Below are 14,981 nucleotides of genomic sequence, written 5' to 3'. Positions count from 1 at the left end.
GTCCAAATTTACATTTAATCCAAAATGACCCAAACCTGATTAGGGTCTATTCATCCAACCCATTAAATCGACCCAAGACTCGATACGCTAGTACAAAATGTGTTTCTATATTAACTAATTTTGAAGTGAAAAAAAAAATCATTTTCAAAAACATGACCATTCCTCATCCAATCAATTAAAGTTATAAAAATCACCAAACTTGCACATCATCAGCATGCCATTTGCCCAATGAACAAGAGAATCCTCCTCAGAGGATAATTCAATACCATTTTAGATACGGCATAAGAATCTCCATTTTTACCATCAGCATTTTCCAAAGGCTAATCCTTCAATATTTGGCAAAGCCATTGTACTTCTGTGCAAGGGAGAGGGGAAAGTAAGGGCTTGAACCCCCTAACTGTCTGCCCCTATGACAATAACAAGACCACTGGACTGCTTGCCCAATGGCCAAGGCGAATATATAAGCTTGAAGAATCACATTGAACAGCTAATACAACCACAAAAATTACCCATATCACTTTTGCTTGACAAGAATTGTATTTAGGATCTCTTTAAATTCTATCCCTCCCTCCTCTTTACAATCTCTAATGCCTGAATAAGAAAACATTACCTGCGAGATGCCTGACTTTTACAAAGAGTTACTCAGACGCTCTCCCTTTAATAAAATTGTTGGAAGCCGATCAATATCCCAAGCAAGAACCTTGTAGATAACCTGCCCAAAAGCCCTATGAGCCCTCCTCTTCTTTTTTCTTGATATTGCAATAGAATGCTGAAGAAGACTAATACAACGCTCAAAACTCTTCCAAACCTTCTTCCCAATAGCACGGCAAACCATACAATAAAATTCCCCATCTTCATAGTGATTCTCATGGTAATTCCTCAAATCTTTACCCTCTGTGAACAATCTCAGAAAAAACTTGAATTCTTGGACCCATCTTCATCTTCAACTTCATTTTCATCCGGCAAATCATTGTCACTGATGTCCTCCTCATTTCATCACCGTCAGAACCAGATGAGTGTTGTCCTCCTCATTTCATCACCGTCAGAACCAGATGAGTTTGATAAGAATTTTTGGCATTCTTCCAAGCACGTCAGTTGGAGCTGCACTATGGAAAAACTTGTACGTTCTTCCGCAGAAGCCGCACATACCACTTTAGTGGTTGGAGGATTTGGTGCGGGCCGTTCCATTGGTGTTGATTGGGACTCGTCAACAGTATTTGAACACAGCCAGTGAACGTCAGAGGATTGTGTTGGCTCAGACCTTTGTTTGAAATTTATTTTTCCAGGAAGAACAAGCCAATAGGCGTTATTTATAAAACCAAAAACATTATGCCCAAATAGCTTCTTGGATGGAAAGAAAGATCCACCAATGTAAGCAACATAAAGAATTACAAAAATGAGAACAGATTTACAAACATGCGATTTGAGAAATTTATCAACAAAGACATTTGAAAACAGTACTTTTAAGATTTATTATCTCAAAGAATTTCTCGTAGGTCTCTGCTGAAAAGTTGACTTTAAGGATGGCATTTTATAAAAGAGGTGATTTTATAGAGTTCAGAAAGGTGATTTTCCTTTTATAGCAAACTCATATCTCGATTTGGTTTAAAATTTCCCCAAACTGATACTTTTCCCATTAGAGAATAATGGGTGCAGTCTCCAAGAGAATTAAATATCTCAAGTTAACTAATATTCTAATTATTTTGATTTAACATAATTATGTTATCATATAAACAGAGCCAAAACAGCATTCTTATCAGACCCTTCATAGCTCTATCTTTAGTTGTTTCGAAGTCTGGTACTCCACTATCAAGTTCTTCAGTTACTCTATTGTGATCATCCTCCCCAAGCACTTCCTAACTAAAAAAGAAAAAAAATCAGAAAAAGAGGGAAAAAAGATGATAATCCCAAATAGGAAACCTTGAAGAGTCTCAAAAGAGCTCCACTACTCCCCACAAAAACAAATAACCAGAAATGATATGCGTAATTGTGGCTGTGTCTTTGCAAAAGCATGACTTAAATGGTCTTCATTATTCTATCAGTAGGATATTCTGAGAATTTAAAAAGCAACGATATTTAAGAAATGTTGTACTTGTACTAATGCAAGTTAAGGATATAGGATGACATTTTACAAAAAATTGTAGCTTTGAATACTAAAATTTTCTCCTGTAAACTATAAGTACTTTCTATGCAACTGCAATTATCACCATAGTTTTTTCCTTTGTATGTAAAGTAGATCTCATTTGCCATTCAAATGAAAAATAACTTTAGCCCCCGTAAAGGTGACTGATATAAACAAATGATATTCTATTTGCAGATTCGTTTAACATTATGAAATCATTGGTGTTTATAAAATTTTGATTGTCATCAACACTGTATATACATGATTATACCAAATGAACAGACACAGAGACTCTAAATAGCATTTATATATCCAATTATAGTATAATTATCTCACTTCGTAATCCATGCCTCCCCTTTGACTTGTATCCATACCAGAAACTCCATTATCAAAGTCTTCAATAACTTCCTTAGCATCATCTTCCTTCAAACAATTCTGCAACGATTAATATTGAAGCAAAATTAAGCCAATTGATAAAACCCCAAAATTCATTTACAATTTCACAAAACTAGTTGCAAACAACAATTCTCAGATATTTTTGGAAAGCATACATTCTTTTCTTCTTCGGTTAATTTGGTTCTGACTGGGTCTGAAAATGCAACAACACAGCCCAGTAGATATTCCATTACCACTGAGCCAAAGCTCAATGGTACGAAATCATGTCCATGTATGCATGGATACAATTAAGCATAAGTATGAGACAAATACCAATATATTCTTAATTCCGAAGACATTTTGACAAAAATTAACAAGTAAAAATAACACAAATGATGGTCAATTGCTCATTTTTAACTTCAACAAACATAGCATAAACGAATATTTGTTTATGTACCAGGGCCTCGCCCAAATTCGCCAAGGACTGACTGAGAGGTTCACCCTTTAACACAATTACAGGAAGCCTACTAATGTCCCATCCAAGAACCCTACAAATGACTAGACCAAAAGCCCTATGAGCTCTTTTCCTCTTTGTGTTCAATATTGTTATAGCATGCTGAACAAGTCCCAAACAACCCTTAAAAATTTTCCCTAGTTTCACTCTTATCCCTGCACAAACTAAACAGTAAAATTCCCCAGTTTCTTGGCTGTTATTCTCATAAAAGTTCCTCAATTCTCTGTTTTCGACAAACAAATTCAAAAAGAACTTGAATTCTTTACTTTCTTCGATTTCACTATCATCACTAAAACTATCATCTTCTTCACCTTCTTCGTCAAATTCGTCATCTTCTTCGCTACCCAAATCAACCCTTTTGGCGAAAAACCTATTGCAGGACTTCACTACCTTGTGCTGCATTTGCATTGCAGCAAACTTAGCTTCATCAATGTCGGGCACGGTTCGGGTCGAGGGACTCGATTTTTCCTTAAAAGAAGGCCAAGCAGGGCTCCAGGTAGGAGGAGGAGAAGACGCCGGTGGATTAACAGGCCATTCAGGACCAGGGTCAGGTAATGGGTCGGATATAGAGATAGTTAAGTTCTTGGCAGTTTGATTTCTGTGTTTGTTTCCCCTGATTTTCTTAAAGGATATGGAGTTGGACACATGTAGATTTCTTGACGGGTTATTGTTACTGTAACTTGAATATCTGGTGGATCTAAGAAAATTAGGCTTAGGGTTTAGGGTTGGGGGACCTCTGTGCCAAAGAGAATGAAGGTAAAGAACTTCGTCTCTAAGTCTCTGTTCATAAGGAGTCAAGGTTTGGTGGTGATGTTGATGGGGATTCATGGCCATGAAATTTGATTTAGATTAGTTCAGTGAGTTTCTGACGTTAGGAGAGTTAGAACTAAAAGCAAGCGGAGAACAGAAGAAGAAGAAGAAAGTGAAGTTCTTTACCCATCCCAATGGCTTAACTGTAGCAACTGTTGATCTGCCGCTGCCTGCAGTCATTTTTCCTCAGTATTATAAAACGGGTGTAGCACCCTTTGAGTTTGCGGTAATCTACCGTGAAGATGTAATTACTCGTAGATGCCGATGTTGTACCATAAGCTTTACCGTCTGTGTGTTGATTTTAATATATTAGGAAGCATTTATGTGAATGTTTGTGTTATGTAGGCATGGCCGGTTCAGTGAACCGTCGGTTCGAGATGTTTAAAATTTTGAACCCAAACCGACTTTTGAACCTCCGATTCCGGTGCGGTTCCGGTTCCGGCACGGTTTGACACAGTTCCAGCGAACCGGCGGTTCGAATTACGGTTCCGATTCAGTTCCTGCATTACGCAAATTTTTAAAAAAATAATAAAATTTTGATTTCGAATTCATAATAAATAATAATTTTAAAATATTTTAATTTTATTAACTAAATAAATTATTATAAAATTTTAAAAGAAAAACTTCTATTAACTAACTTAGAACTATTATTACATTAAATTTACAAATTTTGCTAATTCACTAATATAGAAAACTATAAATGGAATATAAAATTAATGGAATGAGTTGAAAATTATTATTTTCAAATACTAAGAAAATTATTAAAAAAATTAAATGAAGTAAATTTATGAATGGAAAAAATTGAGATTAGAGAAAGAATTTGGAATTGGATGTAAGAAAATAAAAAATAAACAATAGATAATTCCAATATTAAGGAAAATAAAGCAATAGAAAAAATAATGAACTATGGAAATTTGAGATAATTTTGATTGAAAATAAGAGAAGAGTTAGGATATAATTGGTTGTGAAATAAAAAATCACCAACTCATCATATTTATACATGTTTCTCATTTATTAGTTTCCCAAATTGTCTCTTATAACAGAAAAATAACAGCTATATTTTTGGATAATTTAGTAAATTACAGTAAATAAATAAATAAATGATTAAAAAATGAATAAAATTTATTTACCAAAAAATAAATAAAAACCACCTATCATATCAAAAACTATCCATTACACTCTTTTTTTGTACACTTGAAAGTATTTTTTTTTTCACTACTTTTTATAACTTATGTACCATTGTATTTCTTTTCACCATAAATTAAATCAACTATAATCAAATCAAGTGATATAAATTTTTTTATAAAAATTTTAAGCTACAATTTTTTGTGCATCCGGTTCGAACCGGATCGGAACCGTCAGTTAACCGCCGGTTCTGGGCCGGTTTCAGTTCATATTTTAACATTGACATGAACCTTAACCGGCCCTTGAACCACCGGTTCCGGTTCAAAATTATGAACCGCCTGTTTCAATCCGGTTCCAGTTTGTCTACAGTACGGTTCGGTTTCGGTTAGAACCGAACCGGTGGCCATGCCTAGTGTTATGTAATAATTACTATTTGTTATTAAACTTACATTTCTTTGTTTAACTTTTTCAGGAAGTAGATTCTTCTTATCCCGGCTAAAGCTCTATTTCCTTCACCGTAGAGCTAGAAAAGAAATTTTCTAATTTCAGTAATTATTTTATTATATAGCTATATTAACTTAGGTGAATGTTTAGTTATTCATTTATGTAAATGCATAAACCAGTTAGCACATATTATGAATGTTCGTATTATAATTGGGCCGAGCTATAAAATGTTAATATGCTAGATTTTGGTCATAGTATAATATAATTATGAGATTTATTATATATAGCAATATGGGCTGACTGTTTGAAATTCATATTGTTATGGTTGAATTTTTAGCAGTTCAGGCTTACTACGGGCTTCGAGAGCCTTATGCTTACCTGGGCCCTAGTGCCGGTCCAGCCATGGTTTCGGGTCGTGACAAATACAATATCAGGTAAATCTATTAAGAAAATTCATGGAAAAATAAGTACTCATTAAGTTAAACTAACATAATACTTAAATGTTATTTCAAGAATTTAAATTAGAAAAGGAATTTATCCATAGTAACAATTAATTATAACAAAAGTTTTTAAATAAAAATTATACTTAGGAATTAAATTACTTTTTTTACCTTTAATAAACGGTTTCGGAAGTTATGCAAGTCAACCCGTAATTCTACCCATTTAAACTCTTAATTGATGGTTTGATATGTTTTTTTAAGGTTTATGTCTCTATTACAATTTAAGAGTTCGATATTATTGTAGGTTTAAGTTTCTTTGTTCCATAATTCTCCTTGTTGATCGTGGAGGTATTTATTCTTTTTACTGCTCTTAATATGTTAACTAGTGGTTCATCCGTGCTATGTACGGTTGTAGTATATATTTTTTTAAAAAAATTTAAATTTTCTTTTCTTTTAATTTAACACTTACAAAATTGTTCATTTCAAAATCACAAAAATGATTACTGGTTTTTTTTATTGGATTTGTTTACATAATTAGAGAAAGAAAAAAAAAATTCTTATTGGAATGGGTCTTTTCTGTAATATTCAAATTATTATTATTTTAATTCGTAGAGCTATACTATCATTTTTAATTTTTGAATAAATATTTTAAATAAATGGGTAATAATAACGCAATATATGTCTTTTAAAACTTTTGGGCAATTTGTTTTAGTCATTTAGTCACAAATTAATTTCATTAGATAAGTTATTTAAAAAAAATAATGAATAGAGAAAATAATGTGCACATCTATGACTTTTAAAGCCTTTGGGTGCTTTTCTTTTACCATTTAATCATAAATTAATTTTATTAAATAAGTTATAAAACAAAATAATTAATATACCATTCAATTTTTGAAAATCATTTTGAATGGAATAGGGAATCCTACGTGATATTGCCAAATTTAAGTAATTTTACTCCGCACTTTCGAGGGAAAGCATGTGATCAATTAATAAAATATTTCACAATTTCTTTCCTCTCTTATGATTTAAGTATGTTTAAGTTATGGCGAAAGAAGCTAACAGATAAAGCATCTTAGCTAGTAACTTGACCTAGCACTTGATGAATTGATGTTAAACCATCTAAGACACTTAATTAAGACCTAATTAAGTACTTTTAGATGATTTTAATTTAATCCAAATCAAGGAAGAAATTATAAATAATAGATGTAGGTTAAATGTGATAGATAAAATAAAAATTCAAATCAAGTGCAATTGAGTTGATAACAAATAAATTATTTGACCTTGTTATCCCACATGGGTTTAGGATGAAGTGTTTAGTTAAAACATAAGATTTAAGCAATTTTATTAATAGATCCATTACCCACTAATAATTAAGGGTTTATTTAGTAAAATTAGCTCTTTTGGTAGTTAAGTTACCCAAACTGCTATTATCGAATACAACCTAATTTAATACATCCGAAGTTAAGTTACTGACATCTGAAACAGCTATTGTCGAACACAGCTTACATCCTAAGTTATGTGCTATGCCATGAAAGAAATTAAAGGGACTCTAACTAAGATAATGCAATTCGACTATTAGGATTATTACATAATTAATTAAAATGTTAATTTAATGAATCACTATATATTTACAGTTTTAATATATTAATAGACTATACAAATATTTTAGCGCTACCTACTAGCTCAAAAACTTTCAAGCAGGTTTTTTCTTTTCTTTTTTTTTTTTTTTTTTTTGTTTCAATAATAATGAAAATATTTTAAATCTATTTGAATTCTTATTGCTAATAAAAAATTATTTTGTTATTGTGACGTATTTTTTCCTTAAAGCATATAAATTCAGTATATTTTTTATTATAAGTATAAGATAAAAAAGAAAATGGAAGTATACATTGCACATTTAAGTAGATGTAAAAAAAAAAAGAAAAATATATACATATAGTAAACAAATTAACTAAAAATAAAATTTTTTTGATATATTAAATAATATGTTTTAACGTACTTTGTTAACCTACAGTATTTGTTATTATCATGATATTTTTATGTTGAATAATTTGAAAAATAATTTTACGTTTATGATTATATTATTACTATTTATTTTTATTTATAAAACCCCATCACTTTTATTCCGTAGGAACTACGAGATCACTCCTTCGACATTCAGGGTCATGGACCGACCATAGAACCTTGTTGTTCAATAAGTAAAATGCATTAATTTGTCCGCCCTCAGGTTGGGCATAAGAAAGAGAATTATATTTAGCTATTTATTGTATTTACGCTTGTAAATGATAGTGAAGTCATTACATTGGAACTTAGTGGTTAAAATAACTTATTTAACTAGCCTTTCTCTCTTTTCTTTCAGCGTTGTAACCCTAAATTTAGTTTCGGGGTAACGCTATTTATCTAATGGTAGCCTCTCCCTCTTACTTTCTACTCTCTCTTTGTTTTACCTTTTTTTGCTTTAATAAACTCATATCTGTTTTTTGTATAACAAATATGTCTTTTTTGTTTTTATTTTGTTATTGTTGGTTTGTCTCCGTATTTAGAGTTTCTTTGTCTCTTTTTTGTGAGAGTTTATTACTAGATAACTTATGATATTTGGTTTATTTGGTTGAAAATTTTAGATCTTAATTTGCAATTGTAGATTTTCAATCAATAAAGTTTAATAGTGCGGTTTGTTTTTCCATTGATGTGGTTGATGCATAGTGATGAAAACTCATATGTGTTCATGTGTTGTAAATTCTTGAAAAAATAATTCAATTATAAAAGATTCAGAGGAGTTATTATTTTAATGTCTAAATCAATTAACGAACTAGTTGTTACTGTAAAGATTTATATCTTTTGTTAAAATCAACTCCAAGCATAAAGATCTAGTATTATATTTTTTTAAAAATTTTATTTTCATTATTTAAAAGAATATGAATTGTTTTACTTCGTTAAAAGATCAACAAATTCTATTAGCTACTAATAGTAAAGTTTTATGTCTGTTCTATATAATTATTTATAATTCTTGATATTATTATTAATTAATTATATTTAAAAAAAGTTTATTTGACTCACATTAGATAAAAATAAACAAATTTTACAGGGGACAAAGATTTATGACATATTTATAATAATTCTAACTTTTTTTTTTTTAACTCAGTTCTAATTTTTGAATGCCGTACCATGATTTTCTTTTTCTCCTCGACATGAGAGAAATGTTTTTTTGTTCTTGCATAAAAATCATATTAGCGTATCATGTTTAACTTGTGTCCACCGTCCTTATTTAGCTTTTTTTTTCCACATCTTATATACTCCAACTTGCTTCAGCAATAATCAATATATAAAATGTTAAGTTAAACTTAAATGAACAATTAATGAGATATTGAAGTAACTTAAATCATAGGTTTAAAATGAAATAAAACTTAGAATAGTTACTTTCATATATGTCCCTAATATAGCTAGTCAAACGGAAACAAGTTTGTATTGAAGATCTGTATCTCTGCAGATCCACCATGTCTTATATGTCTAATTCAGTCATTGACTACATATCTAACTTGAAACTTAACGCATCTGACTTCTACATATCTAATTGAATTGGGTCTTATTACAAATGACTCTACATATCTAATTGGGTCCTGACTACATCCGATTTGATTTTCATAATATTGTTACTGCTATCTACTATGGTTCACCCAATTTTGACTGCATCAACTGTTCTTGCTGCTGTTCTTTTGAGTATGATGCTCATGATTGTGATAAATGCAAGAAAAAAAATGCTGATGAAAAAGATATCCAACGTATTCCAAAGCAAATCCCCATTAGTAAAGTATAATATTGAAGAACAACGTTTAAAGAGTATCAAATGTTTTCCTTATAGAATTGCTTGCCATGAAATTCTTTTCAAGGAAGGGTATGTTCCAACCTGATGTGTTTGAGTGGCAAATATCAAATGCTTTAGCTTTGGAGCCATCAACACCCACCTAGGAACCCATATACGCTTTTCTTGTGCTAATTAAAATATTATTACCTATCATTTTGATTCCCTTTAAAATTGAATGTTCTTGTTTGTTTTTTTTTAAATCTATTTTCTGCTTATTAGATAATAATTGAACTTCCTTTCCAAATTTTGCAATAACAAAATCAACTTAGTATTCTGAAGAACTAACACAATAATATTTGTCTTCTTATTTAACATTTGGTGCATCAAATTCTTCTAATGTTTAATTTATGATTTAATCTCCATCATGATATGGGTTTTTATTTAGGAAGAATTCAATATACATATATATATATATAGAGAGAGAGAGAGAGAGAGAGAGTTTTTTCCTAGAAAATGGTATAGACTTTAAGCTCTAATGTGTCTTTTTCTACTTCAAACAATACCCACCAAGATTCAAGCACTTGTAAATCACTCCATAAAAAATCTTCCATCAGATCCATTCAAGTCAACCTCCTCCAATTTGTTTTCCAATAAATTTTCAATCAACTCCATCAATAATAATCTCTTTAACAAGCATTATCTCTGCCAACTGCTACACAGTGTTCCTATAGAGTTTCCTACTTTGTCCGCTAATACTGATAGCCCTTCATCTTTATCTCAATCCAACCAGTAACTTATCCACCTCCCTCCTTCCTTTACTCATTTGTTCAGTCACCTAAATAATAGAAGTTATGTCGTCTTCCTTCGAAAGACTACTCTCCTTGTTGTCCATTATTTCTATGTTTCTACTTTCTTTTCATCTCCTTCCCTTTGCTTCTTATGCGGCTACTAAAAACGGAGTAGCAGAAGAGGCAGATGCTCTTCTAAGATGGAAAAGCACTCTTGATAACAATAGTCAATCTATCCTTTCTTCTTGGACTAGAGGTGCTAGAACTTGCAACTGGACTGGAATCTCTTGCAATAAGGCTGGAAGTGTTGTCAATATAAGTATTGCAAACTCTGGTTTAAAAGGAACTCTTTATGGTCTTAGTTTGTTGTCCTTTCCCAAACTTATTCACCTTGATCTCCATAACAACTCAGTTTATGGTTCCATACCACCAGAAGTTGGAAAGATGACATCTCTCAATTTGCTTGATTTTTCAAGCAACAATCTTGGTGGTGAAATCCCTGCTTCTTTGGGAAACTTAACCAACGTGGTATATCTTTATCTTTATGATAACCAACTCACTAATTCCATACCCCGTGAACTTGGAATGTTGAGGTCTGTTATTGATTTCGACTTGTCAGATAATCATCTCATTGGTTCAATCCCATCTTCAATAGGAAACATGACAATGCTATCGATGCTCTTTCTTCATAGCAACAAACTTTCTGGCACCCTTCCTTCAGATATGAACCTTACATTCTTAAGTGTGTTGCAAATATATGACAATAGATTGGAAGGCCAACTCCCAGAAAGTATATGTGCTGGAAGACGACTTCAATTTTTTGCTGCTAAAGGTAATTATTTCACTGGTCCTATCCCAAAAAGCTTAAGAAACTGTAGCGGCTTATTGAGGCTTTTTCTTCAGGGCAACCAACTTAGTGGAAATATATCGCATGATTTTGGGACATACCCACACTTGAAAATTTTGGATTTAAGCGATAACAAATTCTATGGTGAGCTTTCATGGAAGTGGGAAGATTTTCATAATTTGTCCACTTTTAAAATCTCTGGGAATAGTATCTCAGGCACAATTCCATCTGAACTCAGTAAGGCAACTCAATTGCAATTACTTGACCTCTCATCGAATCATCTCATGGGTAATATTCCAAAAGAATTAGGGAATTTAACGATGTACCGACTTTCTCTAGCCAACAACAAGATTTCAGGAGATGTTCCTAAAGAAATTGGAATGTTACGTGATCTTGAAGATCTTAACTTGGCTGCAAATAATCTTTGTGGGTCAATTCCCAAACAACTTGGTGAATGCTCAAAATTGCTGTTCTTAAATCTCAGCAAAAACAAATTTTCAGATAGCATTCCTTCAGAGATTGGAAATTTACACTCTCTAGAAAGCCTTGATCTCAGTAACAATTTGTTAACAAAAGAGATACCACAACAGCTCGTAGAGTTGCAAAGACTAGAGACATTAAATCTCTCCCACAATTTGTTGTCAGGTTCTATTCCAATTTCTTCTGATTACTTGTTAAGCTTGACAAAGGTGGATATATCCTACAACGAGTTAGAAGGACAGATTCCCAATATTACAGCCTTTCATGCGGCTTCATTTGAAGCACTGAGACATAATAGACACTTGTGTGGTAATAACCCCAACTTAAAGGCTTGTATTTCTCTTCCAGTTAACAAAACCGAGGGAAAGAAGAACAAAAAGACAGTAAACGTTATTGTTCTTCCACTCTTGGGTAGTTTGTTTCTATTCTCTGTCTTGGCTGGAGATTTCTTCTTCCTTTGCCAGAGAATTATTATAAACAGAAAAGCAAAGTCAAGCAATATTGAAAGAGTTCACGCAATATGGAGCGACGATGGAGATATGCAATATGAAAACATTATTGAGGCTACTGAGGAGTTCAACTCTAAGTACTGCATTGGCATAGGAGGGTGTGGAACCGTTTACAGAGCTAAGTTACAAACAGGTCGAGTGGTAGCAGTGAAGAAAATTCATGACCAATCAGAAAATGGAGAGATAGCAAATTTGAAAGCATTTGGAAATGAAATTTCAGTATTAACAAATATTCGTCATCGAAACATTGTAAAGCTATATGGGTATTGTTCGCACACCAGACACTCATTTTTGATTTATGACTTCATTGAAAAGGGAAGTTTGGGAAAGATTTTAAATGATAGAGAACAAGCAATGGAGTTGAATTGGAGTAAAAGGCTAAATGTCGTTAAGGGAATAGCTAATGCGTTATCTTATATGCACCATGATTGCTTCCCTCCAATTATTCATCGGGACATTTCGAGTAGTAATATTCTATTGGATTCAAAATTTGAAGCTCATGTCTCTGATTTCGGCATAGCTAGGCTACTGATGCCTGACTCATCAAATTGGACTTCATTTGCAGGCACATTTGGGTACACAGCTCCAGGTATACCTTAAAAGTCATCTTTAACTTATATCTATTAGTAAATTATATATAATCCATTGTGTGCTTTGGTCATAAAAACCACGATCATTTATTGTCTATAATTACACTAACCCTCATCTATAGAGGTGAGCAAATTGTTGGTTCGGGTTAAATTGAAACGAACTAAGGCTAGATGATGTAAAACCATATTTTTTTTTTGCCGGAACTAAACTGAAATGAAAATGGCATCTGAACTGAACCGACTCGAATCAACTAATCGGTTCGGTTGATTTTGAACAGTTTGACCATTTCAGGTAGGTTTGAAGTCTAACCAATTTAGTTTTTGCAAAATCGAATTAAACCACCAATAACTTGGGGTTCAAACCGACTAAATCAAGAAAACCGAATCCTCTTTGAGCAGGCCGACCGAAACGAAATCAATTCGGTTTTTGGTTCGCTCGGATGTTTTGTACACTTCTACTCATTTACAGTGAAATGCATATGAACTTATCTAATTCAAAAATTTTGAAGTACCAATATTTTATCACATATATAATATATTCGTATATCATCATTACAAACTAATGTGGAATTTGACAACTTTGTAGAGCTAGCTTATACAATGGCAGTGAATGAAAAATGCGACGTCTATAGCTTTGGTGTGCTGACACTGGAGATTATAATGGGGATACATCCAGGTGATCTCATTTCATCTCTTTCATCTTTCTCATCAATTGAGCAGCAAACACTGATAAAAGAAGTGATTGACCAACGTCTGCTAACACCTCAAAAAAATGAAGCTGAGGGAGTGGTCTACTTTTCTAAACTTGCATTTGATTGTTTGAGTGCAAATCCTCAATCTCGGCCAACTATGGGACACGTTTCTTCGAAGCTAGTGGGTAAATGGCATCCATTAACGAAGCCATTTTCTGAAATTAAATTAGGAGAACTTTTAGTACATGATGGTGTTATTAGCTATTAATCGATTGGGAAACTCATTATTGTTATATACGTTTAACTACGAGGAAGCCCGCATGTTGCGCGGATTGCCTTATTTACTTTGATATTGTTTATTGCATAGAGGTTTTTTTTTTTTTTTATTATATATAGAAAAAAAATATTTATAAAAAAAATCTACAATTTTAGAGAAATGAAGAAATAAATAAATAAAAGTAAATGCATATAATACAAAAGTCCTAGACAATAAGTATTAGTTTTTTTTTTTTTTTTTTTTTTTTTTTTTTTTTTGGCAAAATTACAAATTTGAAAGACATACAAAAGAATTCCATCTATAAAGACAATAATAAAGATATATAGATGTAAAAATAGATAATTATAATAAATAAATGAACACAAAAAAAAATATCCAATCTAAAACTAAAAGAAATTAAAATATTCAAATATAAGTATAAATATTGTTGATTATTTTAAATAATTAATAGTGTTTAAACTTTCAAAAATATCTTAAGTGATATAATAAAAAAAAAGAAAAAAAAATATAAATTTAAAATATATATATATATATATATATATATATATATATATATATATATATATATATAATCCTGAAACAAAGAGGCGTGAGTTGGCACTCTATTCTTTGAGTATTATGTTTTACCTTTTTTTAGGAATTTTAGAATTTTTTTATTTTTTTGTGTTTTGATTGGAAGGTTATATTTTTTAATTTAAAATTAATATGTGGATAATATCAATAGATTTTGAAATTTAATCTAATTTAACAACTATTTTATTTTATTTAATATCTATTTTTCATATTTTTAAATTTTAAAAATTTTAAAGATTGAAAAGCAACGGAAAAAAAAAAAAGAAGAAAGCTACTCCGAAAGAAAATCATTGAAATTGAGGCATACATAGATAGGTATAGGTATATTTAAATAGATATAAATAAGAAAAAAATTGAAAAAAATTGAAAAGTTTTAATTTCAAAATTAAAAAATTTTAAATTATTAATTATTTAAAATTTTATATTTAAAATTTTTTATATTGTTGCATATATTAGATTAAATATGGAAAAAGAAATGATTAAAAATTAATTAAAAATTAAAAATTTATAAAAAAAGAAAAATAGAAATGTTTAAAGAAAAAAGTGCCGACTAAGCTCTTTGAAGATTTTTTTTGGTTCGGGATTATATATAT

General features: G+C 31.1%; 2 protein-coding genes across 2 annotated transcripts; one reads left to right on the top strand and one right to left on the bottom strand.

The window, feature by feature from the left end:
- Positions 1-479: 479 nt before the first annotated feature.
- LOC149494859 (uncharacterized) lies at positions 480-4,108 on the bottom strand. The gene is given in 5 exon segments (XM_089724445.1): positions 480-937; positions 940-1,344; positions 1,704-1,856; positions 2,459-2,557; positions 2,955-4,108. Coding segments are annotated over 5 exon segments (1,857 nt in total). The 5' UTR covers positions 3,846-4,108; the 3' UTR covers positions 480-628.
- Positions 4,109-10,359: 6,251 nt separating this feature from the next.
- Positions 10,360-13,890, top strand: LOC149494858 (uncharacterized). The gene is made up of 2 exons (XM_089723676.1): positions 10,360-12,845; positions 13,433-13,890. The coding sequence occupies exons 1-2, from the start codon at positions 10,484-10,486 to the stop codon at positions 13,804-13,806; spliced, it is 2,736 nt and encodes a 911-aa protein (XP_089579802.1). The 5' UTR covers positions 10,360-10,483; the 3' UTR covers positions 13,807-13,890.
- The last annotated feature ends 1,091 nt before the right edge of the window (positions 13,891-14,981 follow it).

The sequence above is a fragment of the Jatropha curcas genome, chromosome 7 (genome assembly GCF_041381405.1).
Source record: "Jatropha curcas cultivar XTBG-Jc1 chromosome 7, XTBG_Jcur_1.0, whole genome shotgun sequence".
Taxonomy (NCBI): domain Eukaryota; kingdom Viridiplantae; phylum Streptophyta; class Magnoliopsida; order Malpighiales; family Euphorbiaceae; genus Jatropha; species Jatropha curcas.
The sequence above is the reverse complement of the archived record's forward strand: the minus strand, read 5'-3'. Positions and strand labels throughout refer to the sequence as shown.